Raw genomic sequence first — 27,904 nt, 5'->3', positions numbered from 1 at the left:
TCCAGTGGCCTGGCCAGGGCTGCTGAAAAGCGTCCTCTGGATGACCCCCACCCTCTTTCAAAGGCTGACCTTGGACCCAGGGTGGTAAGGGGCCCTGGGCTCTTTCAGGCCTGGAGGGAAGCTGTGTGGTTTGTTGGAAAGATCCCTGCTTACTGCTTACTAGTGTGAGAACACTGGCCAGGGGCCTAAACCTCCTATCCATGCATTATGTGTACACTCATTCAGATGTTTGCTCAGCCAGTACCGCCTGAAAATGACTCAGTGCCCAGCCAGGGCTACAGGAGGCACTGGATAAAGAAATGTGGAGCAGCTCCGGCCACCCTTAGCTTTAACTTGTGGAATATGCCTCGAGCCAGCCAGTGATGGGGTCCCTCCACCAGCTCTGTGACTCCAGAGGCTGCTCTCAGTCACCTCCTCTGTAATATGGGTCAACCACCTTCCCCCGACCCCCCACCACCACAGTTGTCCTGAGAATTCAAAGAGAAATTTTCAAAAAAAAAGCAGGAGGCATTGCAGCTGGCATAGAATGAGTGCTCCACATTTGGGAATCAGTGGCCTTGTTAACAAGCATCCACTGCCCCTCACTCATTCACCACCCTCTCACCCTGTTTTGCTGCTACTGTTGTCATTATATAGTACTTGCATTTGTTGGGGGGTGGAGGGGAGGCGGCTTTTCTTGCTCCTCCCTGAATCCCCATGGCTTGGGGCTGAGTTTACAACTGCCAACATTTATAGTGCCACCGACGTCACATGCACTTAATCCTGAGGACAGCCCCCGTTGGTAGGCTGTAGCACTAGGGCCATTTTACAGATGAAGAAACTGAGCCCAGAGAGGTTAAGCCACTTGCCCAAGGTCACAGAGTCGATTAGCAGCAGAGCCGGAGTTTGAACCCTGGAGTCTGGCCCTCATATCCGGGGCCAGACCGCGGGTATTAGAAGGACTGAGTGCGGGAATGAATCCACCGGTCAATCAGTGATCGCACGCCGGATGCGCGCCCGTCCCCTCCCCCAGCCGCGGGGGCTCGCCGCCGGGACAAAGGCCCTGCCGAGGCCGGACGTGGGCCAGCCGGGTCCGCGCTCCGGGGGCGGGCGTTGGGGCCGGGCCCTTTAAGGGGGGCGGGCCGGCGACGCGGAGGGCGGGCCGGGGGGCGGGCCGGGGGCGGGCCGGGGGCGGGCCGGGGGCGGGCGGCGGCGGGGCCGGAGGGCGCGCGGAGCGAAGGGCGGCGGCGGCGGCTCGTGCTCGGACCGGGCTCTGGATCACGCTCAGCCCCCGGATACCGCTCGGCCGGCTGTTCCCGGCCCGCTGCGGCGCGCCCCAGCACCCCGCGTCCCCAGCACCCGCACTCGGCCCCGCGGAGGAGAGGCCATGCCGCCGCGGCGCAGCATCGTGGAGGTGAAGGTGCTGGACGTGCAGAAGCGGCGGGTGCCCAACAAGCATTATGTGAGTGCCGCGCGACCCCCACGCCCCCTTGAGCCCGTGCCCCGTCGGGGGCGACCTAGAGCCCCCCCGGCTCTGAAAACTTCTGCCTCCTGCTCTTTTCTCCCCCACCTCCCCTCTCCCCTCTCGGCACTGCTGCTGCGCGGCCCGGGTCTCTCCCGGCTCCTCCCTCTCTCCCCCTCCCCCTCCTCTCTTTTGCCCTGTTCCGCTCCTCCACCGTGTCCTCCCGCCTCGTCCCACCCTCGTCTCTTTGCCGCCCCTCTCCCCCTCTCCGTCTCCTCCTTGTCCCCCCCACTCCCGTCCTGCCCATCCGTGGCAAAGTCTGGCCGGTGTAGGGGACAGAGAGACAGAGAGAGGCGCCAGTTCTCAGGCCGCCCGTCCTGTCCCTCCTTGTCTGGAGGCGCTCAGACCCGCAGTGCCCGGCCACAGGTATCCCCAGCAGGGATCGCCAAGTTGGCTCCGTCCTTTTGGAGGAGACAGCCGGAGCGATAGAGATCTCTGAGAAAGGATCCTTTGAGTGCCTGCACCATGAAAAAGTTTTTTTAAAAAAGAAAAAAATCCCTGCCCCTTCTCTCCAATAACTTCTGTTTAAAAATGTATGAAAGTTTTCTCCTGGTATTTCCCTGGCAAAATGGGAATCTTGTTTAGAGCTGGCGGGGACTTGAAAAAATGGGCCAGTAGCCTCATTTTGCAGATGGGACCCTCAGATGGGCTGAGGCGCAGGGAGGCTTCAGGTTCTGGAACAAGGAGGAGCTGCATTCGGTTTTCCCTGCCTCTGGAAGGTGTACCTGGGGTAGATGGTGACCCGCCAGATGGGAAATGGGTTCCACACCAGCCTAGGAGCTGAATCTGTGGGTTCAAGGGGCCCTTGGACCACCTCAGAAGTTCTGGGTAGAGGGATAATGGGGCTGTGGGGTGTTGGGCCCAGGTGAGGCCTTGGGGAGGCCTCTCTGCAGGAGGGAAGGGGGCTATGGTGTCTCTGGTGGTGAGAAGGGAGCAGTGGCAGCGCCTAGCTGCAGAGAAGTTAACCAGGAAGGAAAAAAGAGCAAGAGGGAGGGAAAAAAAATCCTAACAAAGAAGTATAGAACAATAAAGAGCAAGGGGCGTTGGCTGGCTAAATTCAGCTCCTTGACCTCCCTGCAAGTCGTCTTTGGATCTCTTTTCTTAAGAGGCTCGTTCTTATATAGCAGATCTACATGCCTTACACGAATAGTCTATACAATTCTGAAAGGAGATAGCCGGGAATCCACTCTGTACTCCCTACGAGAAAGGGTGTGCTGTGTGAGCCTGTATTGTTATTGGCTGGGCAGCCAGTTATTCAAGCCTTAGCCAGGCGGTGGGAAGCTATTTCCTGGACCTGTGGCATCTTTAAATAGAGTGAAGTTTCCCTTGATTCCAGAGCTGGGCTAAATTGTCTCCCCCGCACCCCCTTTCTTTTTAACTGTTTCAAATGCTGCCAAATCTTGGTTTCTTGTTTGAGCCTGTTGAGTGTGTAACTGAGTTGCCTCTTTGCTATGAAGACAGCTTTTACCAATATGGCAGACAGGAGGAAGTCTGAAATTCCCCATGCTGCCTCCCACCAGATCTGTGAGCTGGGAACACCAGAATACATACAGCCTCCAAGAAATGGGCATCATCGTCCACTCCCTCCTGTCCTCTCTCGTCACACGACTATCAGGCACAGGTTCTTAAGCCCATTTGACAGATGAGGAAACTAAGGCTCAGAAAGATGAGGTCCTATGCCTGAGATCACAGTCAGGGCCAGAACAGGAATGTAAATCCAAGTATGTTCGACCCCAAAAAGTGTTATTCCACCAGGTCACACCACTTTGCAGATTTCATACCCCGTAGTTTCCCTACGCAAAGTCCTCTTAAGAACTGGGAATTTTGCCATCATTTGTGATCACTCTGAGGCTTTTCATTCTGTTTAGATCCCTCCCTGCCAGTTTTTTGGAGGTGCGGCAGCTCTGAGGGGCATCTCTGTAAGCCTTCAACCACTTTTTAGGGGCTCCTTCAGACAAGTCTCTAAATATTAACATGGATTTGGGTTTAAATCTTGGCGTCCAGCTTGCTGTGTGGCCTCTCTGACCCTCAGTTTCCTCATCTGTAAAATGGGGTTAATGGTGCCCACTTCCTAGGAGAAGGGATCTTGTGACTGACAGGGTTGACATTCCGTAACCGTTAGATGCCTGCCTCCCTGCCCTGTGGTATCCATGTTACTCTGACTGGGAACATGCCAAAGTCACATGAGGAGGAATTTCACCAAGAATTTATTTTTCTGCATGTGGGTTTAGTTACTCCTGTGATTCAAGGGAGTCCCCTCCCTTCTACCCAGCCTTTTGGGTTCATCAGATGAATAGGGGCAATGGGTTGAACCGAAGCCTGAGTCATCCACAGGAACAGAGAAAGTTAAGTGCTGTGATGGCAGGAAACTCACCAGCAACTGCCAGTGACCCCTGCTCCTGTTCTCAAACCATACCTGCCCCTGCCACTCTAGAAAGAATGGGCATGGAGGTAGCTATTGGCATGGGCCTGGACTTTTTTCCCATTTGGTATATCCTCCTCTCTGAAGTTGGCCCAGCCACTCTGGAGAGATGGCATGAGCAGAGGAGTTGGACAGCCCTAGGCTTGGCCACTTCCTGCTGTGTGACCTTGAGCTGGTCAATTTACCTCTCTAAGCTGCTTCTATAATCTGCAAATTGTAAATAGTGCTGCGTCCCTCTAGGGCAGAATTTCTCAGCCTCAACACTGTTGATATTTTGGGCCAGATCGTTCTTCGTTGTGGGGGGCCATCCTGTGCATGGTAGAATGTTCAGCAGCATCTCTGGTTTCTACCCCCTAGGTGCCAGTAGCATCCCCCTCCCTAATTGTGACAACCAAAAACGTCTCCACACATGTCCCCCAGGAGGGCAAAATCACACACGCCCTGACTTCTAACCGCCCTGCCCCAACCACTGCATGAGAACATGCAAGTTAGTTACGGAGGCTTCCCACCACCTGCTCCCTATTTACAGCTACTTCAGCCTCCACCTGTCTCATCACTCAGTTGCCTGGGAGCGAACAGGTCACAGGTGCTGTAGATCTCGTTGGAGAGCTTCACCAGGAGCTCAGGGCTGCCCATCAAGGCTGGGCCACTTGTTCCACCTTAAATGGCATCTTCTCCATGATCAGGGCGGCATCTTCATCACGCCTGGCCCCAGCCTCCTTCGCCTGTGGGCAGAGACATCATCAGTGGGCCCAAGGGCAGAGCCGTAGGCCACATCTGGAGAATGCAGAGGCAGAAGCTCCCAGGGCCTCTGAGGTCCCCATGGGTGGGTAGGGATTATTGTTGACAGTAATATCAACAAACAGTATTATCATCTGGAGAGAGCTTCCCTGGAGCCACTGCACTCTGTCTGCTGGCCTTTCTCTGCCTGCATCTTTCCTGCCGTGGAGCCTAGGGCTTTCTAAATGAATGGAAAGGGGGCTTTCAAGTGTGACACCCTGGGAGACCCTCCCCAGCTAGGTTATCTTCCAGCTTGAGGGGAGGAGGAAGTGCTCCCTGTAGGTTTTGCAGGGTTTTTTGGATCGCCCCATTTCCAACACTGGAGAGGGATGTACAGAAGCCTTGGGGTTAGAAAAAAGTCTCCCTTAGCAGGGGCCAGGAAATACTGGCTTGCTCTGACTTGAGATCTTTAGATGTTAAGAAGAGCAAGATGCTAGAAGTAGTTATAGAAGCAGTAATCTTAACAGCTGAAATTTAATCCATTGTTGTGGGCTAGGCACTGGATTAAGCTCTCTATGTGTATTTAGTCATCACAACAGCCCTTTAAAATAGGTACTTTTCCGTTATACTAATACACGATTTCAAATATACAGATACATAGAATAAGTTAAATATCTGTCAGTCTACCATCCAGCTGTCAGATCTTTACCTTTTGCCCTATTCATTTCAAATCATTTTTATTTTTATTTTTTAAGAAATGAAGTATTGCAAATGCAAAGCCCCCTGTGCACCCACTCCAACAATCACCCCCCCACAAATAAAAACAGTATCCTACATTTGGTGCTTGTCATTCCCATGCACATTTTAAAAATAGACCAATAGATATGATTTTTTTATTCAGTGGCTTTACTGAGGTATGATTTACATACCATAAATTCACCCATTGTAAGTGTACAATTGGCTGATTTCTTTAAATAACTGTATGGAGCTGTGCAGCCATCATCACAATCCAGTTTTATAACATTTCCATCACCCCCAAAAAGATCCCTTGTGCCCTGTGGCAATCAGTCCCCTTCCCAGCTAGGCCTCATGTACCTTTTAATGTTTTTACCTTTTCAACAGTCCCCAAGATCTTGTATTGAAAGTTTTAAAACTACAAAACATTACACTTTTGAGATCTGTGTTAGTACATGTAGCTTCAGTTCATTTTAACTGCTGTTTCATATTCCATTTATGAATATACCCCTGTTTATTCGAGCTCCTGTAGGAGATTTTTAGGATACTTGTAGCTGCTTCCTGGCCCGTACAGCTGAGGCAGGATTGCTGGCTCTTGGGGTTTGTGCATTTTCACCTGTGCATTTAACGTCCCTGGGAGCAGTGTCTGTGGGTCTCTTTGCTCTGGCTCCTTGCTAACACTCCGAATTGTCAGACTTTTTAGTGGGTACGGAGTAGTATCTCATGGCAGTGCTTGTTTGCATTTCTCTGCTTGCTAGTAAAGTTACGTATCTTTTCACACCTTTGTCAGCCTTTTGAGTTTCCTCTTCTATCAATTAATTGCCTGTTTTATCTTTTGCCCCTTTTTTCGGTATATTGAGTTATTGGTTTTCTATTCATTTATAGGATTTATTTATACACTCAGGATCCTGGTACTTCAGATAGTTACGTTAGTGTTCTCGTTTTCCCCTTGAGACTGGAGGCTCAGAGAAGTACAGGCACATGCCTGAGGTCACACAGCAAAGAGTGGCAGCGTGGGGATTGACGTACGTGATGTGACTTACGTGCAGCCCTGTGATCCCACCCTTGAGCCAAGTGACCTTGGGTGGATCATTTAAGCCTCCAGGCCCCAGTTTCTCCATCCTGGCCCTTCCCTCATCTCACTGTTCATTCACTCAGCCTGGACTGATGAAGCACAAGCTGCCACCAACCCTTAGTCATTCTCACCCCAGGGAACCTCTGGGTTGATTGTGCCCCTGGAGTGATGGGTTGGCAGGCTCTGTGCTGCTGGCCTTGAAACCTCCCTCTCCACCTGCCAGACTCTAAGAGCAACGGGTCTCTCCTCTGAGCAACTGACTTTTGCAGGATGGGTCACGCCCTTATTAGGCATTATTATCAACGTTCTTGTTTCAGTCTGTGGGAGACCTCTGGCTGGCAGGCTCAGTGGTCTGGAACAAACTGTGAATCTGCTGCCCAAATTAGCTGCATTCTGTTTTCCAGCCTGCCCCATCCCCTGCTGCCCCCAGCATCCCAGCCATCCTGGCACCCTGTTTTGCAGAAACATGCATGGCGGGCCAACAAACTTGAGTGGAAAGAACTTGGGTATCAGAGACAAACATTCAAGTTCTGCATGGTCTTGGGTGACTGACTCAACCCCCAGCCTTAGTTTCTGTATCTGGAAAATGAGGACAGTGTCACCCTGTTAAGATGATTGTGTGCTTGTTTAGATAATGTATGCATTCAACCTATTCTCCATCCCTCCTGCTGAGGGATAAATGCCAGCTCCTAGCACATTTCTTATGGACGCACCATTACTTCATGAAGAAAGGACCTGGATTTGAGTTCTCTTCATGAGCTCCTGGGCTGGGTGACCTTGCAGACAAACTCCCCAAGGGTCTGTAAAATGGGGGCAGTAATAGTGCTTACCTACAGGTATAGGGCACTTCTCACACACTGCTGAGCCTGATGCCTTCTGTATAAAGGACACTCAATCAGTGGTAGTCATGAAAACTAGCATTAACGATAGTAATAGCCATGCTCCACATCTCTGCCTCTCTCTTGCCTCCTGCCTCCTGCCCTAGGGGCCTGCTATTTGTTTTCCATGCTTTTTCATTCATGAGGCATTTCTGGGGTGCCAGGCCCCAGGCGGGACACCCTGCTGCCCTGGGACAGGCCCGTGAGCAAGGCAGAGCCCGCCTACCTCCTCTACAGGTGGTTCTCGTCCTGCACCCTGTCTGCGTCACACAGAGGTAGTACCCTCCGTAGGCGTTAAGGTCCCTCGGGTAGGTTTTTTTTAAATGGTTGTTGCTTTCTTCTGACTGAAAAATGATGGACCTTGTCACCTGCACTGTGCCATCCTGTTGCCTCTGGTCCATGGTTGCAAGGAGCCAGGCCTCTCACCTCACCTGCCGGGTCATCCTCAGCCTGGGCTCTTACACTCTGGGCTCTTGCAGTTGTCTCAAGATCAAAGCGGGTGGGGCTGTCATATCTCAAGAGTTACTTAAATGTCCCTTTAGTTCAGACTTTGAATCTGTGCCATTCCTTGCTTCTGGTAAGCAGGGAAAGTACACCAAACAGCATGCCTTCAGATCCCTGCCCTGCCACCTACCAACAGTGCGACCTCAGACAAATTACTTACCGTTTCTGTACCTCACCTGTAAAATGGGAATAATGATAGTTCCAATCTCATAGGGCTGATGTGAGCATTAAATGGGCCTGGCATAGAGTAAGGACTCAATAACTATGAGCTGTATTAGGAGTGTACAAACATAGTATCATTTATGATAGTAAAAGTTGGGGGCCACTTAAACACCCATCTGTAGAGAACAAGATAAATAAAACATACTATATCCACGAGCTAGAATACTATCGAGATGGCAAAAATGTATTCCATCTTCTGTCATGGGAATATGAAGTAGTAAAAGCTGGTGGCAAAACAACGTGCTCAGGTTGATTCGCACCTGGTTACAAGTGAAGGCGTCTGTGAAAGCACAGAAACATAGCTGATAAAATATATGTCACTCTTTTTTTTTTTTTTTTTTTTTTTTTTTGCTCATCTGTGCATTGCATTTCTCTATTTTCCAAATGTTCTGTGGGGAACACATATTCCTGTTTTTAGTAAAACTAAAAAAACAGTGAATGCTCATTTTAAAAGAGAAGCAGTGCCAGGCCGTGGCGGCTCCAGCCAGGTTCCCACATCCCCACCACCTCATCCTGTCCTGAAGCAGCAGAATTCTCCAGCTCCTCCAAGAGCCTGTCCTCCCCAGATAGATGCTGGCCTCCGAGACTCTCCCCCAACTCCTGCCACGGAACCAGGGCTCTGGATGTGGCTTTCCAGTCCTCCAGCCCAAGAAGTGGCAAGAGATGAGTTTAAAATACCACGAGGGGAGGAAGGCCTGAGCAGATGCTTTTCTGGTTGAAATGCTCCTTGCTCAGTGGCCTGGCCCTCCCTCCTGTAGTGCTTATATCTGAATAGGTTGGAACGACTTGCAGGCCAGAGTTCAGCAGTCTGCACCCTGAGGTCATTCAAGTTAGAGTTGTGCCCCACTCCCCTGGGCAGATCATCCAACCGCCTGTCACCCACCCGGAGGTGGCACGGGCGTCAGCAAGCGGCAGAGTTACCACACTGCCAAAAAAGGCCTAGGGGACCTCTCCATGCATGGTACTACTTCTCATCTAGGACACTCATATCCTGTTGCAAATCATGCGTGCTTTTTTCCTTGGAGAAAGAGCTCTGATAGGGTGAACGGTCTTGCTTGGTGTGACTCAGTTTTCTCCTTCCCCTGGGAGGCCAAGGCCAGCTGCAGGTCACTGCAGCTGCAGGAAAGGGAGCTGCTAGATGAGCATCCTGTAGGCCTGGTGGGCGCAAGTGATGAGACGTGAACACCCTTGGCCCAAGGAGAGAAGATGAGGCTTCTTCAGTAGGCCGCGTGGCCGGAGGGTTGCGAGCGTGGCTTCTGCGCCCAGCAGCTGGGCTCTGGTCTGAAGTTTGAATTTCAGAGAAACACGTCATATTTGGGACCTACTGTCATCCACTCGCTGTTGGCCCTGAGCCTTCTCCTCTGGGAAGTGGGCAGCTTTGGTGGGGAAATTAAATGAGCTTTTGTGCGGAATGCCTGAGAGGATGCCGCTGGGGCAGCCGTGCTTGCAGCTTCCTGGCCCGGGGTACTGCCCAGAGACTGGGACCCTGTGGTCCCTTTCACAGAGCCCTTGCCAGTGGGGTCATCCAGATCCTGGGTAGCAGAGCTGGCACCCCTGCCCCCTGCCGGGACATGGGGACTAGCTGATGTGATAGACTTGGGAGGCCCGGTGTCTCCCGCCAGGGGGCCAGTGGGCAGGGGCTGGTGTGGCTCACTCCTCAGGGACTCTGCCAGGAGCCCGCAGGCCCGAGCCTTGCCGCAAGCCATCCTTCTTCTGCCCCATTATCCAAACTACAGGGCATTCTCTCCTCATATGTGCTGGCCCAGGTGCAGGCCTGCAGGCGGGCGATGAGCCCAAGCCTGGGGCCTTCTTTAAACGGAGAAGGGAGAAGGGAACAGAGGTGCATCTGTCGTGCATGCATGTGTGTGTGTGTGTGTGTGTGTGTGTGTGTGTGTGTGTGTACGCGTGCGCCCGCACGCAGAGCTCTCCCGCCTGCTTTTGCAGGCGTCTCCCCGGCCATCCCAAAACTTACGGCTGCTAGATTTACCAAATGAAAATACAGGATGCCCAGTGAAGTCTGAATTTCAGATAAACATGTAATATTTGGGACCTACTTACACTAAAAAATTATTCATTGTTTATTTGAAATTCAAATGTCCTGGGGCATCCTGTGCTTTATCTGGCAATGCTGCTGAAACTACCACTTTCAATACAACAACAAGCAAGAAACCTTCGTACTTTGTAATACTGATAATGTTTCTTGAGCATTCACTGAACAAAGGTAAGTCCCTTTAGGGACCAGGCACTTTTGAGCACAGGGATGATACACAGATATGCAAAGCAGGGATTCAGACCTCACGGAGGTCAGTGTCCTGAGAGACGGGTAGACGGCCTATCAGGGCTAGCCTGGAACTTGGGAATGAGCAGAGGCCTGTGCCTTAGGGTTTTGGGGAAGTTGGACTTGGAGAAGGCAACGCAGGTGCAGGTGACCCAAGGCTGATCACAAAGCATGGGAGGGATACTGTCAAGTAGAGAAGGGTAAAGGAATTTCAGGCAGACAGAACAGGAGGGAAAGGAAGCTGAAACCCTGGCATGTGGCGTGTTTGAAAAAAGCAGGAGAGATTTGAGTAGTAGAGATGGAGCTTGACAGGTGGCTGGAGGCCCCAAGGATCTGGGGGCTTCTGACTGGCCCAAGAACCACAAAAGAATAGAAAGCATAAGGAATTCCCTGGCGGTCCAGTGGTTAGGACTCTGTGCTCTCGCGGCCGAGGGCCTGGGTTCGATCCTGGTCGGGGACCTAAAATCCCACAAGCTGCGTGGCGTGGCATAAATACATACATACATACATACATAAATAAGAAAGCATAGACTCTACCCTCAAGAAGGCCACGCCTTTCCCCCCCACACACACACACGTGGGTGGCCAGGGCTCAGGATCAGAGGTATCCAAGATGGAAGTGGTTGGGAGGAGCTGGGACTCAGGGGCACTCCCCTGGCTTGATGGGCTGGGGGAACACCTTTCACAGGAGAGTGGAGGGGGCAGACACAGACAAACCTGGGAGAGAGAGAGAGCACCTGTCCACAGGAGGACTGCAGACAGTGAAGATAAAGTTAGGGAGGGAGGGAGGGATGGGAAATATTAAAGAGGTCTATGATAGCCAGTAGGAATTCTGAAATTTGGGAGGGATTAAATAACTCCAAATTTGTGTTGTTCTCAAGACTTAACAATCATTTATTGTTGTTGTTATTACTGAATAGCTATCGTTTATTTGAGTGCTTACTGTACGCTCCAGGCTTTTCATGCTTTATGTCACTGAATCTGAGCAGCAGCTCTGTGAGGTAAGGAGTATTAGTCAGGATTCTTGGGCTGCAAGTGACAGAAATGAACCTAACGAACTTAAGCCATAGGAAATGTATTGGAAAGATGGCTCTGGCAGAACTTGGCTCAGCCCCCAGTCACAGGAAGGACCTGGCCAGCTGGAGCCATCCAAGGCGTTGAAACTGCTTGTGGGCATCAGAGCATCACCAGAAGCAGGCACCTGCTCCATCCCTCAGTCCCTTTGGCCACTCAAGAGTCCAGTTCCAGGAGGAGAGAATCTGATTGGCCCAGCCAAATCACCTGACCATCCTTTGGTCAGGCAAGGGCAGGATACTGTGATCCGCAGTCCCACTGAAATTGCTAATAGTTGTAGGAGATTCAGAGCGCTGTTGCTGGAAGAGGGGGGCATGGAGCCTGGACAGGTGGAAACAACAAATGTCTGCTACATATGTACTGTTATTAGCCCATTTCACTGATGTGGAAACTGAGACTTAGAAAGATGAAGTACTTTGCCCAGGATGACACTCGGCTCTGCTGCCTATCATTGAATATAAAGAAGGGTATAGTCAACTCACCCTCTAGATTTGAAGGGAAATGTTACCTTAAAGCACATAAGAATAATATTTTCTATTCTGCTTAATTAAGCAGAATTGCATGGACCCCCTGCCTAGTGCACTGGCAAAGAAAGCCAGAAACCCACTCAGTGGCGTCACCATTTCCTCCTCCCCAGCCAAGGTGTGAATCAGCAGCCTGTGGCTTCGGGCCACCATTGGCTGCCAGTCAATTGCACAGATGTGGGTTTGTTGTCTGCCCTGGGCCAGGCCTGGCCCCAAGCCGAAGAGAGGCTGAGATGACCAGGCAGCCTTTGTCCTTATAGAGGTCACCATCTGTTTGGAACACATCACCACGGCATAAGGGCTGTGGTGGGGCCTGCAGTAGGGCTCTGGGGACAGGGCAGGGGTCTGAGGCCTGAACTGCCCATTCCCCATTCCCTGCTGGACCAGAGAGGTGGCGCTCTGAGCTGGGGTCAAGAGGAGGTGGGTGCTCTGGAACAGGGAAAACCAACTGGCAGAGTTTTTACTATGGGTAGAATTCAGAGGGTCCTTGAACTTGGAAGGGGGAAGAGTACATCTTTATTCTCACTAACCTCCAATAGCAATTTAGCATCGCCTTCCATTATGAACGAAGGCAGCGACCCTCAGTGATATTAGTAATACCTGTGACTTTGTCACCAGTAGAAATTCACAGATATTTTCACGTCACTTTACCGTTGCATTTATCCTCATCACTGCTTCAGAACTGTGGTGTTATTCGACCCACTGCTGGATTTTGTTATTTATTGCATTAATAAAAGTGTACATATGTTCATAATTTTATTTTTTGAAACACTTTTATTACAATTCAGTATTTCATTTGGAATGCTATGTGCTTTAATTTAGTCATTTTTAAATCATTTTGAGAAGGGGACCATAGATTTCATCAGATTGCCAAAGGGCTCCGTGGCACAAAAAAAAAAAAGGTGAAAAACTTCTGGGTAGAAGTTTAAGAGTTTGGACTTGGAAGTTAGGCATGGATTTGACCTAGCTCTGCCGGTGACCGGCAGAGTGTGTGACCTTAGTAAGTGACTTAATTTCTCTGTGCCTTAGTTTCTTCATCTGTAAATTGAGGGTAAGAATAGTACCTACTGTGGGTTATTTTATGTAAAGGGTTTAAAGCAGTGCCTGGCACATAAAAGTACTGAATAAATAGTTACCTGTTAGTGTTGTATTACCTTTACCATCATCATCTTTACCATTCCCTGACTAGTGATGCGCTTTTTTAATAAGCAACCTCGAATGATGTGACACAGGTGATCTGGAATGACCGCACCTTGAGAAACATACTCTAAATGGACTAGTCCAGGATGCACCCCCCTAAGATTTAAAAGCAGTCTTCCCCAAAGATTTGGATATTTAGCAGTGTGGTAATTAAAATAATACTGAAAATGTTTATCATTGGAGGCATGATTAAATAAATGGACTACTAAGGATCCTTTAAAATTTTTGCTGAAAGAATTTTTAATGAAATGGGGAAATGCTCACCATATAACACAGGTGAAAAAGATCATGTATATACAATGTGATCTTAATTTCATAAACTACTTCAACATATAGAAAAAGGGTCTGGGAAGAAGTATAACCAAAGCTTCATCTCTGGTGGTAGAAACGTGGATGCTTGTTAAGACCTCAGACTCTGCCATCAGACTTTATTACCAACCCTGTGGAACAGGTTACTTCACATGCTAGGTCTTACTTTCCACCACTGCTGGGTGGAAACAGTAATACAGTGTAGCTTCATAGGAAACACATCAAGACCATTGGTGGTTGTGAGCCGTTACATTGTTTTACATTGTATTATATGTTTATGTATTATCCCAGGTTTCTCTAGAGAGGAGAGGACAGTGTAGGACAGCAGAGTCAGGAAAGCTTCGTGGAGGGAGGGAGAAAGAGGGGACCCTGCTTCCCTTGTTCCCTTTTTTCCTATCTCATACACTTGTGTATGAAGCGCAGGAAGCTGGCAGAAAAGTCCACATAGGGGTTCACATCAAGGCCGGGAGGAATAGTCTCTGCCAGATGAGGAGCCCAGCAGGGCATGGGCACAGGGGTGGCCAGGGAACCCCCAGAACCTGACCATCGGGACCACATATGATTTCATGTGGGAAAAGGGGCTACTTGGCTGTACAAAGTTTGGAACCCGCTTCTGCAGCCCCCCTACTTTATCTGGTGGAGGAATCCCTACTCCCCTTCTGATACCCCTAATAGATGGCTGTCCCCAGGGTTTGAGAGCTCAGTCCCTCTACATTCTCATCTAGTTCTTTTCTCCTCCTTCATGTCCCCAAGCCCAGTGGGACGGGAAGATGAAGCTGCATTTATATGGAGGGGGCAGTTGTTCAGGGAGTATCCTAGAAATCTTAGTTGACCCCTTTCTGCCTGTCACCCAACCAGGGCACTCAGCTTTGATGCTGAGGTTCCTAGTGGACCAAGCCCATCGTGGTGCTCATACATTGGGTATGACTCCATCGTGGTGCTCATACATTGGGTATGACTCTGTTGACTCGTCTCCTCCTCTCCCACCAGACCCTGAATCCCTCATAGTCTAAGGACAGGTGCCAAGTGTGTTCCTTGAATGAAACCATAACTTCTTGGGCTCTCTCAATCCCTGGGTCCCATGATTCTAGGATGATGGCCATTGATGATATCCTTCAGCTGACTCAGAATTGGATTCCTTGTGATGACCCCCCGCTGACACCAGAATGAGCATTGTATCATAGTGGTTAAGGCACAGGCTTTGGAGGCAGCCAGACCTGGGTGTAAATCCTGGCTTTGTCACTTTCCACCAGTGCTGTTTAGGGTGCGTCACTTAACCTCTCAGAACCTCAGTATCTTCATCTGTAAATGGAGGAGTCATCCCAGTTCCTGACACATAGTAAACACTCAAGAGAAAAGTAACTAATTCTCAGTCTAGTCCAGTGGACACAGATATAATATTATAACCCCTTGGGATGCTACTAGGTTGAACCATATGAAATTGTCAATTTTTGACTTAACAAGTGGCAATTTCACTTAGTTCAACCTAATGATCTGGGTTTGGTTTGGGCCTAAGGAACTTACTTTTGCATGGAAGGGGGCAAAGGGCCACCACTGTACCAGGTATCTCACAGACATTATCCCATTTACACTTTACAACAGCCCTGAGAGACAGGTAATACTATTCCAGTCATCCCCTGGTATCCATGGGGGGATTCGTTCCAAGGCCTCTTATGGATACCAAAATCCACAGATGCTCCAGTCCCTAACATACAATGGTGTAGTATTTGCATAAAACCTTTGCCCATCCTCTCGAATACTTTAAATCATCTCTAGGTTACTTATAATACCTAATACAATGTAAATGCTATGTAGATAACTGTAAGTACAATGTAAATGCTATGTAAGTAGTTGCTGGGTCACAGCAAATTCAAGTTTTGCTTTTTAGAACTTTCTGGAATTTTTTTTTTTTTTATCTGAGCTTGGTTGAATCCTTGGATGCCAAGGGCTGACTGTATTAGCATCCCCATTTACCAAATGGGGAAACTGAGGCTCCTGAGTAGCTTGCTCAAGGAAGTGGTGTAGCCAGGATTGGAACCCAGGTTTATCCAACTGAAAGTCTGTGCTATTTGCATTGCTGCTGTCTTGAGACTGGGCTGCCTGTTCCACATGGTGTGGCTAGAGAGCTCACAGCATTCTCTTGGACCCCTTCACCCAGGAGCTGGCAGCTGTAGCCTGAAACTCCCCGAGACGCTGCCTGTGGGACCCCACATTTCTTGTTCTGGTTTAGACAGTCAGCTTCTACAGTTTTCTTCTGCTGTGTCTTTGGCTTTGGTTCGGGGACTGGAAGGGGCATTCTGCAGTCAAACAAACCTGGGTTCGAATTCTGGCACCCTCCATAAACAGCTGTGTGGCTTTGGACCAGCCCCCTGACCCCTTTGAACATCAGTTTACTATGGTGTGAAATGGGATGGATAGTAAGCTTCACTCCATAGGGTTCCTGAGAGCAGAGTGCTGGGGATTTCACAAGTGCTCATTAGTGTTGGTCCTCAGCTGGAGAACCCCTATGCATCCCTCAAGATCCAGAGCAGTTGTTTTTTCATCTGGAAAGCCTCTCCAAGTGCCACCAACAGAATTAGCCCTCATCCCCTCTGTGCTCCAACAGCAGCTGTAAAGCGCTTCTTAGAGGGCCTGTGGCCTATGAGAAGACTCTACTACTGTCTTTTCTGTTGAGTACCTACTGTGTGCCAGGCACTGTGCTGGGCCCTTTAGGTGTGAACCAAGACCCATCTGACCACGTATGTCAGGCTTTTTTCAACATGTCCCACAGCCCTGGTTTATTTTATTTTATTTTTTGGCCACGCCACGTGGCATGCGGTATCTTAGTTCCCCGACCAGGGATCAAACCGTCCCCCCTGCAGTGGAAGCACAGAGTCTTAACCACTGGACCGCCAGGGAAGTCCCCCACGGCCCTGGTTTAGATCTTAGCTCTGCCACATGCTGGCTGTGTGACCTCGTGTGAGCCAATGTCACCACATCCCGTGACGTAACATAAATGAAGGACTTAGCATAGTGCCCAATCGGCCCAATAAACGTGGCCCATTTTGATTCTTTTTCATTACTCAGACAGCTTTATCCCTACTGCCTGTGTGCCTTGCACATAGTGGGTGCTCTTGTTGGCTGCCCAGTTCTCCCCCTAGGCAACCCTGCTAACACAGGAGAGGCCCTCTCTCGGCTCCATTTCCTGCATTGCCCTGGGCTCCTCTGAGGCCTGGCAGCCTGGGAGATCTCCACGAGCCCTCAGTGCCTGCCTTGGAGGGTTTCCTAGAAAGCTAGCCTTCAGGTTGGTTTCGGCCGAGCCTGGCTCCAGCTGCCAGCACCTCTGCTTGCCATTGGAAAGTTCCCCGTGCTGCTTCGGGCCAGATGTGTGCAAGGCTGTGAGTTGGCAGCCAGAGGCCCGGGCTGGCGCTGCACACCCGGTCCAGCAAGTGTTTCCACCAGCTCCGTGTCTCCATCTAGAAGAACGGAGGTGCTGCACCCGGCCGGCCCTGCAAGTGGGTCACGCTGCTCGCCATCTGGATGAGACTCCGGCAGTCATGGAGAGATGGGCTCCAGGGAGAGGCAGTTGATTAGATTTCACAGAGTGACATTCGTGACTTTTCCCTTTAACTTAGTTCACCTCAAAAGATTTGAGTTGGCCGGCCTGAGCCACCCGTGCCTCACCTCTGTAATGGGGTTATCAGTGATTGCACTCAAAGCTTCCTGTAAGTCAGGCCATGTGCCAAGCTCCTGTCCTGCATTAGCCTGTTGAATCCTTAGCCAACCCTATAAAGTAGGTACGACTATTCTCTCCATTTTACAGATGAGAAGATAGAGGCTCGGAGCCATGAAATGACTTGTAAAGTCCCACAACAGCTTTAAACTGTAGAGCCGAGAATCATACCTGGGTACCCTAAAGCCAGTGCCTATCTTTTTTTTTTTTTAATGACACTAAGGAGTGATTGTTACTTTTAATTTTTGACTTACATCTGTGCAGGAAAATTCCCTTTTTTGGTATACCATTCCATGAGCTTTTACACATGCGTAGGTTCTTGTAACCACCACCCGAGACAGCATGCAGCCTAATTCCATCACCTCCTAAGAATTCCCTCGGGCTGCCCTGACTCAAATGGTTTGGGATACTGCCTCCACCTGCAATTGGAATTGCTCCTGCGCTGTTCTCTTTTTCTCCATCGCCTGTCCAGAGAGGTCTTGGGGTGAAACGTGGACTTCTCTCCCAGGGCTGGGCCCTGTGCCTGCATTCTTCTCTGTAACAAAGCTGGTTCTGTTTCCAGCACCCTTGACAGTTGAGCTGTTCACTCAGCCATTCCAAGAGCATTGTTACCCCAGACTCAGAGAGCCTTGAGTGAGGTCACCTTGATTTATGACCGTGTGGCCCTGTCTTGGCTTTTTGTCTGTCTGTCTGCCTATTGGTCTCCCACCAGGCAGTTCCTGAGAGCCCAGTGTCACCAGGCACTGGAAAGATTGTGGTGAATGAGACAGACCTGGCCCCTGCCCCTTGAGGGCTCCCAGGGGAGTGGGGTGACAGTCACGTGAAGAGAACAGCACACCCAGAGGAATGTGTGCTGAGCGACGGCAGCCCTGGTGGCTGTGGGAACCCAGAGAAAGGAGGCCAGACCCAGACTGGGGGTCTCCAGTAAGGCTTCCAGGAGGAGGCAGCCTCTAAGCTGACACCTAGGAAGTGAAGAGTTGCTACAAAGGTGAAGGGAGAGAAGATCCTCCCTCCAGAGGCAGTGGCAGGTGCAGGGGCCAGAGGCAAGGGAGCACCTGGCCAGGCGGGAGGAGGAGGAGGCCCCCTAAAGCCCCGACATGCCTTTGTTGTCTTCCTCGACTAGGCTGAAAGCTCCAGGTGGACGGGGGCTTCTGTCTTCCTCGTTCACGGCCATATCCCCAGCCCTCGGAAGGGAGCCTGGTGCACAGTAGGTGCTCTTGTCTGTATTTGCTGAATGAATGAATGAACGAACTGAGGTGTTTGAAGCAGAGGAGAGACACGATTCAATTTGTGCTTTAGAGAGACCGACCCTGTCTCCCACCTCCTGGCCTGGCACCCCTCTGCCCCCAGGTGCAGTCTGAGACCTCAGCTCCACCACCCGCCTGAGTGGGCTGGGGACAAGGAGCATCTTCTCTGCCACTCACACCACAAGCACTTGTCTTTGGGCCCCATTCCAAGCAATCACTTAATTGAAAAGAGAAAAATTGGCAGCCGGCCACCCCCGGAGTGTCGCTTGCTGTGGCGCCTGAGCTTGGTGATTCCTGTTGCTGACTCGGGACAGGAAAGCTCTGGCCTGGGACCAGGAGAGCCGAGGCCTGGCCTTGGGGATGTGGAAGGAGAAGAAGGGACTTCAGAGGCTGAAGGAGCTGGGCTTGGAACTGTAAGTCGCTTACTTCCCAACTGCGTGACCTCAGACGTGGTGGCATCCTGGGTTTCCACCTCCCCAACCTGAGGGCACCCCCGCCTTCCTGCCAGGTGTTTCGTGATGATTGACAGGACGTTGGTAAAGCACCTTGCAGAGGGTCAGCGCATAGCGGCAGGTTCCCCAGCGTGGTTGCTGATTTTATCTCGGGCCCCCCCCACTCACCTTGGTCCTGCCTCACTCTGACATCCTAGGTTTCAAAGGCATCATGACACTCGGGCGGCATTTCTCCAGGATTAAACTTAATGTACCTTCTTTAAAAAGATAAATATGCGTACCTCAGCACTTCCGGTGGCAATGCTGCTCTGGAGTGTTAGGAAATCAAACACACTGCGGGTGTTGCAATTCCAGAAAGAGGTTGGAAGTGCTGACCTACATAGGCCAGATGCTGGGCAGACAGCTGGAGAGAGCTGACAGATCGGAACCAAAGGGAACGTGTGGTCTCCACGGGGAACAGCAGAATCATGTTTCCCATTAGTTAAGCCGGTGGAGCCCATCCAACTGCCTCTGCCCTCTCCTCACTCTCCTCCCTCTCCTTGCTCTCTCCCAGTCTCCTCCACCCTTCTCTCTTTCTCTCCCTCCCTCCCTCCTACCCCCCCCCCCCCCCCGCCCCCAGCCTGTGTCCTCCACCTTAAGCCTGGGCAGCAGATAGCCAATGAGGTGGATCTGGAGCCCAGCCAGTCATTACCAAGCTGCTCCCAGGAACCACCAACCCAGAAACCCAGCCAGTGTGGGAGCTTTATTGGGGTGGCCGGGGAGGTCACACTTAACCTTTTAAAGTTGGTTTCTTAAACCAGGGTTTATAGACTCTTGGACTCCCTCGGACATATTCCCAGGAACCCTCTCTGCAAGAAGTGGGTTCATCTAGATCTTGAAACTAACACTGCTGCTTGATTTCAGGGCTGCACGTGTTTTTGTATTTAATGAAGGTTGCTCTGGCTGCAGTGCAGGACAGCTTTAGTTATCCTGGGCTAAGGACTTGCTGCAGAAACTGTGTGATCTGTGAGCAGAAGCCGTAGCCCCTCAGTATGCTGCGTGAGAGACAGAGTTTTTCCTCCCTCTGTCTAAAAAGGGCTCTGCTGTTTCTCAGGTCTGAGAAACAGCATTCTGGAGTGGAACTCCGGCATGCTCAGCACCTCCCAAGAGGAGCCCTAGGTCTGGTTCCAACTCTCCTCCTTGCACGCTGTGTGGCCTTGGCAAGTCCCTTCCCCTCTCTGACCTCATAACCCCAACTATAAAATGAGGGACGGTCTAGAGCAGGGTTTTTGTATATTTTAAAGTCTTGGAACCCCCTGCTGTCGGCTTGAAGCAGGCAAAGGAGGACTGTGGGCAATGGAGGAGCCCAGGCCCTGTCTAAAGTCTCCACTGATGGTTGCCTTGCGGCAGTGTGGACCCACAAGGTCTGGCGATTGGGCCTGCAGGCTGCCAGGTTACACCCTCTTCCATATATAGAAGAGCTAAAAGTGGCAGTGCCTAGTGGAAACCAGGATGGAGAACCCAGAGACCGACCCACCTCACCAGGAGCCTGGGGCTTCTTGCAGGACAATTTGACCGCTGGCCTAATCACCTAAGAACTCTCCAGATTTAAAGTCTTCTGGGGGAGTCATTGTGCAGGAGGCCCAGAGGGGCATGAGGAACTTGCAAGGAAATTTGGATACTGCCGTGGAAGTGGAAAGAGTCCATAGCTAAGAGTGGAATCCTTAGTAAGTCGCTACACCCCCCGGTCCCTTTGTTAAATGGAGGGGTTGCTCTAGAATCAGGGATGTGTGCCGTACACATCCTCCCAGTCCCCAGTGCCCAGGGCAGACATTGCTAATGGAGCACGGAGCTCTGTCTTGCTGATGTTCCTTTCTCACAGCCCTTGCAGGAAAACAGCCCCAACTCTCTCTGTCCCACTGGTGCCCTCTCTTTAGATGTTTTCTTTGGTCTCCCAGGTCATTCCAGGTTCCCCACCAGCACTGTAGAGCCGGGAGAGGGCTTCCAGCTTGAGAAATGTGGGCTTGTTGGCCTGTAAACAACAGAGCTCCAGACAGAGTGAGAATGGCAAGGAATTCACTAAAACAGCACTGCCCTCATTGTTGATCATCCTACCGGCACCATCACAACGTTTGGCATAGCCACAAACCCCCTGTACTATATATTCTTAATTCAGTATTCTTCAAATTGACTCTTTTACTTCGATTATTTTCAAAGGGAAACTTTAGCTGTCCACCATAAATGGAAAACCAGCGGCCCTCGCTAGAAATAGAAGGAAACGAAATAGAAAGGAAAAAGAAAATCAGTGTGTTAAAGTTCTTCCTGGCAAGTGTTGCCTGCCCTGAGGTCTTCTGTCCCTTCTTCAGGAAATGAGACCAGCAAGTGTTGGAAGGGGTGTTGAAAAGCCACTATTGCCAACTTTCTGAGCCAGTCAGGGCGGGAAGGGAATGGCAGAGACTAACTTTCTCACTATGGGATTCCCTGCAGTTTAGTGCCGAGCCCTGAATCACCTAAAACCAGCTGCTGTGCCCGAGCTCCTGCATACCTTGAGACAGTGATCTAAGGAAAGACCGTCACTTTGAAAAGCGCTTGGACCAGACCCTCCTCCAGATTTAAACCTCTGGCCACTGCAACCCAGATCAAAATGTAATCACTTTGTCATGTGACTAATGCAGAAGCCACACCCCTTCTAATTAATATCAGCGGGGAATTACAGCCAGATTCTTTGCCAGCCCTAGAAACCCCACCATAGAGATTTGCAAAGCAAAGTGAGATTGGAGGACATTCCCCCGTGCCTCAGGGATCTTATTCACGGGGCAAAACACCTTCTCATGTTCTCTAGTTCACGTGATGAAAGCATATGAGATCACAGCGCTCCCGAGGTGGGGCAACAGCTGTTTCATATCATCCTGCCCTGGGGATGGCTTATCGATGGAGTTCTGGGGCCTTTCCAAGAGTTGCGGCCATGGGCAGAGGTGTGGGCCAGTGGGTCTGCAGGGATAAGGCGTGTCAGTTAAGCAGAGCTGCCTGGAGCTCGCCTGTTTCTGTTACTTAGCCGTGCCCAGGCCTGGCTCCAGGTGTTGTTCAAGGGCCTCTAAGCTTTGTTCTGTTTTCAATCTTTATTCATGGATGACCTGACCTTAGAAATGGAGCATAAATTTCTGTGTGTCTAGTGGGGTCCCTCCGGGCACTGGGAGCCCACACTCCATTGGGCTGGGTTGGACCTGCCAAAGGAGGTGACTGCGGAGGAGTTAGGAAGCATTTATGGAGCATCGTCCCTCAAATCCCAGCCACAAGCAGAGATTCTAACCAACACAGATTCCATTTCTGGAGCTGTAAAAAAATATCTCATTCGATCTTTGCCCGTGAGGTAGGAAGGATGAGTGTCCTTATCCCCATTTTTCAGAGAACACGAAGTCTAAAAGGGGCAAAAGACTTTCCCGAACTTAGAAAGTGAGGTCAGGGCTAAGACACCCTCTGCCGACTCCCAGCTTCCTCCCATCCCACACTCCCACCTCTGTCATCGGCTGTACCTGCACCCAGGAGGTGCTCCGTGATCTGGAAAGATGTTCCAGAGGAACGGCCCTAGGACTGAGCCGAGATAGCGAGGGAAGATGGGGTTCAACCTTGGTGTTCCAGACAAGAGAGTGTGTCACAGACACATTTCTTCCTGTTCTCCTAGGAAAGTGACTTTTTCGTTCTGATTATAAAAGAAAATACACAGTAGAAAATCTGGAGAATACAAGAAAGCTTCAAGAAGAGAATTTTTAAAGTCTTAACATATTCCTACCAACCCAGAGCAAACCATATATATACATGTTTATATATATATATGTATATATCAGTGGTTTATATACATACACACACACTTTATATACAATATAGTCAATCCACATTATTTGCCGATTCCGTATTTGGGAATTTGCCTACTTGCTAAAATTTATTTCTAATCCGACATCAGTACTTGTAGTGTTTTCCCGGTCGCTTGCAGATGTGGGCATGTGCGTGGCAGCAAAAACTGTGTGGCCTGAGGTGCATGTTCCCAGCTGGGGTTGAACAAGGCAACCTCTGCCTTCTTGTTCCAGCTCTTATACTCTGAACAAGTGTCTTTTTCATGGTCTCTATTGCCACATTGTATACATTCTTGTGCTTTTTTTGGTCATTTCGCTGTTTAACATGGCCTCAAGCGTAGTGCTAAAGGCCTGTCTAGTGTTCCTAAGCTCAGGCTGTGATGTGCCTTTTGGAGGTGTTAGGTAAGCTTCGTTCAGGCATGAGTTACAGTGCCACTGGCCATGAGTTCAAGCTTAATGAATCAACAATATACATTAAATAAGGTGTCATTAAACAGAAACATACAGCAAGGCTGTGTATTGATCAGTGGATGAAAATGTTGTGATCAGAGGCTCACAGGATCCCAGCCCTCGTTTCCCCTGGGAGCTTTGGTTCTGTGTTCACTAAGTCGGCATTCATGTAATACACAAATGAAATATACACAAGCACACACATACACTTATATACTGTATACATAATTTTTTTGAGATTAGATTATGTTGTTTTAGACTGTTCTTTTACCTAAGATAATGCCTGAACTTTCCCCTATATCACAGAATTCTTTTTTTTTTTTTTAATTTTTTTTTTAAATTAATTAATTTTTGGCTGTGTTGGGTCTTCGTTTCTGTGCGAGGGCTTTCTCTAGTTGCGGCAAGCGGGGGCCACTCTTCATCGCGGTGCGCGGGCCTCTCACTATCGCGGCCTCTCCTGTTGCGGAGCACAGGCTCCAGACGCGCAGGCTCAGTAATTGTGGCTGACGGGCCCAGCCGCTCCGTGGCATGTGGGATCTTCCCAGACCAGGGCTCGAACCCGTGTGCCCTGAATTGGCAGGCAGATTCTCAACCACTGCGCCACCAGGGAAGCCCCACAGAATTCTTTTAGTTGCACACAAACGTTCTTCATGCTAAGAGGGAAATTAACTAGAAGGCCAGTCCCCTGCATCATAGCGGCCCTGGGTGGGCAGGTGGGCCCTAGAAGCAGGAGCTGGAGTGCGGGCAGGAGCCAAGCAGGGCTCTCCTTGCCTCTCCCTTCTCTGCTTCTCCTTCGTTCGTCCCTCTCTGCAGACCAAATGTCTGTCACAAACTGGAGGTGGCTCTGGCTGCAGCAGCATCCTCTCGGATGGAGCCGATATATTCAGGTCTGATTTCAGGTTCCTGAGAAACGACCATCCCTGGACCGGTCAGCTGTGGCTGTGAGGTGGAACAAGTGGTACTTCTCATGGAAGTGGGGGTCCACAGATGAACTCTTGGCATCTGCCAGGGGGCTTTTTTCTTTTCTGTCTTCCAAAAGCAGTCTAAGTTGAAGAAAAGTGGCCTCTGGAGGCCCCGGGACAGGGTGGTCCTCAGAGGACAGGGGTCACTGTGGCCCAGGCTACAAGACACCTAATTCCATCTATGAACACGTGGGATTTCTCATCCTCTTTACGGCAGCTCCTGGCAAGTCAGACTGACCTGGGACTCCCTGGGATGGTCCTCACCCCCAGGCAGAGGAGGGAAGGCCAGGGCTGCTAAAGCCCTGGCACCAAGCAGGCGCACATGTGTGGTGGCCCAACATTTGCTCCCCTGCACTCAGGCTGAGGCCCAAGGTTGGGGTGGGAGGTGGCAGGGTCTTCCCCCCAGACACCAACGGGGAGGGATCAGGGCCCTGACTCACCCAGCAGCTGGGAGACCTGTGCCCCAGGCTCAGGTGAGCTGGGCCTGTGTTCCCAGGCCCTGGAGAGGCAGTCCCTCTGCACCCCCCTGGGGCCTGGAGAAGACAGTGGAGGAGGCAGCACCCGGGGGAGATGGGGACAGATGGGGACTGAAGGGTGGGCTGCAGGAGGCTCACCTGCAGAGACAACGAGCAGGGGCGAGGTCCTCTCAGCTTTATGTCGCTGTGTTTAGCTCACAGTGAGGAGGAGGATGATAGCTTCTCTTTGTGGAACATTTACCGTGTGCCAGGCCCCAAGCTCAGCGCTCTCCATGCATTTTCTCATTTAATCATCACGCTGTCACGATCCCCGTTTTTTACGGAGCAGGAAGCTGTGTCGCAGAGAGGTAAAGCTGCTTTCCCAAGACCACGCAGCTAGTTGAGATGGAGGCAGAGGGTGAACCCAGGCCCTCTTAAGCCCTGAACTCAAAAGCCTCCCAGCAGGCTGTGAGGAAGAGGTAGAAAAATGAGCAGCCATCTCCTTGGTCCAACTGTGGCCCAGCTGCTGGGTGGGGGCATGATTCCCCGGCGCAGCAAGGCCGTCGGGGTTAGAGGTAACCTGGGTCAGAGTCCTTGCTCTGCACTGTGTAGCCTGTGACCTCAGGCAAGTCACTGCACTTCTGAGCCTCCATCCCTCTCTAGGACAACGTGGGAGGTATTAGCCTGGCCTGCAAGCTCGCGAGGATTTGGGGGAGAGCAAGACCCAGTCACCTGCCCACCTCGACCCCAAGCACCCTGGCGTGGCTGACTTAGAGGAAGTTTAGAAACCCAGGACGTCCGGCCCTGTTGACACAGAGGCCCTGTGAGAAACCCAGACCTGTGGAGTCTAGACTTTGCAAATCACGCAGGCCCTGATGCTGAGGTTGTGTAAGAAGGGATTTTGCTGGTGGCTAATTCCGGTTTAAGGCCTCCTCCATGGCCCTCGAACACCAGTGTGGTCTCTGTGCTTGCTCATTCCCAGAGGGAGGGGTTGTGGTGAAGCAGGACAGGAGCCAGAGAGGGCTTGACCTCCTGGCACCTTCGTGTTTTCCTCATTTTTTTTCCACAAAGTACAGATTTTCCATTGTGCTCAGAGTTGGGCATACAGCATTCAGTGTATGTACAAGACAAGCATGGTTCCTGCTGTCAGCAGTTGCTGTAAAGTGTAGTCGACTTTGTGATGGGGGAGTAGGTGCCAAGGGGACATGCACCAGGGAGACCCAACCTAATATTGGTGGGGTGGGAGCAGTCAGGGAGGGCTTTCTGGAGGAGGTAGCACTTGAGCTATGCCCTAGGAGTAGACTTGTAGACCATCCCACATTCTGGATTTATCTGATTGTTTCCTTACGTGTCATTTAGCTTGCTCCTCTCCCTCCTGTACTTCCTATGAAGTGGAACTTAGGTCAAGAGACTTGAGATTCAGGTTAAATATTTTGGTGACAATACTTGACAGAAGGTTTTGTATACTTCCTATTGCATCACCTCGGGGTCTAATTATCCCTCTTATTGGTCACGCTAGGTTTGATCACCTATTACAGTTGTGGTCGCCAGATCTCTCCATTGAAAAGGGACATTTTTCCCTTTGCTGGGAGACTAATCCCTGGGGTGATATCTTCACCCCGTATGACTCTCCTTTTCTCCAAAAACCTTTCACCCCATGGTTCAGCATCCATCAAGGATCTTTCCAGAGTGGCTGTGCCATCTTGTTTTCCCACCAGCAATGTCTGAGAGTTCCAGTGGTCCCACATTTTTGTCAGCACTTGTTTTTGTCAGTATTTTTTTTTATCTTAGCCATTCTAATGGATGCGTGGTGATCCTTCATCATGGTTTTAATTTGCCTTTCTCTAATGGCTAATGATGTTGAATATCTTCTCGTGCACTTATTTGCCATCCATATATCCTCTTTTTTCTTTAAATAAATTTATTTATTTATTTTATTTTTGACTGCGTTGGGTCTTCGTTGCTGCACGCGGCGTTTCTCTAGTTGTGGCAAGCGGGGGCTACTCTTTGTTGCAGTGTGCAGGCTCTAGGTTCGCAGGCTTCAGTGGTTGTGGCACGTGGGCTCGGTAGTTGTGGCTCGTGGGCTCTAGAGCGCAGGCTCAGTAGTTGTGGCATACAGGCCTAGTTGCTCCACGGCATGTGGGATCTTCCCAGACCAGGGCTTGAACCCGTGTCCCCTGCGTTGGCAGGCGGATTCTTAACCACTGCGCCACCGGGGAGGTCCCCGTATATCCTCTTTGATGAAGTGTCTATTCCGATCTTTTGTCTATCAGGTAATTGAGTTGGTTGTTTCCTTACTGTTGAGTTGTGTGTTTTGTTTTTTGTTTTTAAATATATTCTGGATATAAGTTCTTCTTCAGATATGTAGCACATGTTTTGAGGGTTACACCAGGGAGAAAGTTATAAGTGTCATTTCCAGGGAGCATGACATGTACTATGTAAATCTCTGAAGGAAATCTGCTTATTTATTTATTTACTTATTTATTTAAACTGTGATAAGATATACATAACATAAATTTTACCATTTCAACCATTTTTAAGTGTACAGTTCAGTAGCGTTAAGTACATTCACATTGTTGTGCAGCCATCACCACCATTCATCTCCGCAACTCTTTTCATCTTCCCAAACCCATTAAGCACTAACTCCCCATTCCCCTTTCCCCAGCCTCTGGCAACCACCATTCTACTTTCTGTCTCTATGAATTTGACTACTCTAACTACCTAGTATAAGTGGAATCACACAGTATGTGTCTTTTTGTGACTGGTCTTTTTCACTTAGCATAATGTCCTCAAGGTTCATCCATGTTGTAGCATAAGTCAGAATTTCCTTTTTTAAGGCTGAGTAATATTACACATTTTGCTTATCCATTCATCTATCAGTGGGCGCTTGGGTTGTTTCTACCTTTTGGCTATTGTGACTAATGCTGCTATGAAAAAGTCTGCTTTTAATTCCTTAACACCAGGCCACTGAGTATTAACTGGGTTTGGGATATAATCCAAAAGCCAAAGTCAGATGTGTTAGGAATGCTTTGGTTGCAAGTAACAAAAACTAACTCATACTGACTTTAAATAAGAAAAAAGGTTTGGGCTTCTGTGTGTGGAATGTCCGGGATGCCGGGTGCAGGGGTTCAAGCAGTGTCACAGGACATGCCACTTTTCTCTCCCTCTGAGCTCTGCTTGCTTCTGTGCTTTCTACGTCTTAAATCATGGTGTGGAGTTCTCCCAGCTCGCCACTGCAGTGGGGAAAGGGGTCTCTTTCCTGATCATGCCCTCAGAAGTCCCAGAACTGAGTCTCAGCAGCCTGGCTTGGGTGACGTGCCCATCCCTGAACCACTGTTGGGATCAGGTACTGGT

The 27,904-nt window shown here is 50.2% G+C and overlaps 1 protein-coding gene across 1 annotated transcript in view; it reads left to right on the top strand.

Moving 5' to 3' along the window:
* Positions 1 to 1,213: 1,213 nt before the first annotated feature.
* Positions 1,214 to 27,904, top strand: part of SH3PXD2B (SH3 and PX domains 2B) — a 111,308-nt gene continuing 84,617 nt past the window's right edge. The window contains exon 1 of the mRNA XM_036848125.1: positions 1,214 to 1,441. Within this exon, the coding sequence (XP_036704020.1) occupies positions 1,367 to 1,441 (75 nt within the window). The 5' untranslated portion in view covers positions 1,214 to 1,366. The remainder of the gene's footprint in view (positions 1,442 to 27,904) is intronic.

This window comes from Balaenoptera musculus, chromosome 3 (assembly GCF_009873245.2).
Source record: "Balaenoptera musculus isolate JJ_BM4_2016_0621 chromosome 3, mBalMus1.pri.v3, whole genome shotgun sequence".
Taxonomy (NCBI): Eukaryota; Metazoa; Chordata; class Mammalia; order Artiodactyla; family Balaenopteridae; genus Balaenoptera; species Balaenoptera musculus.
Note: the sequence above shows the minus strand (reverse complement) of the source record. Positions and strands in the feature narration are given on the sequence as shown.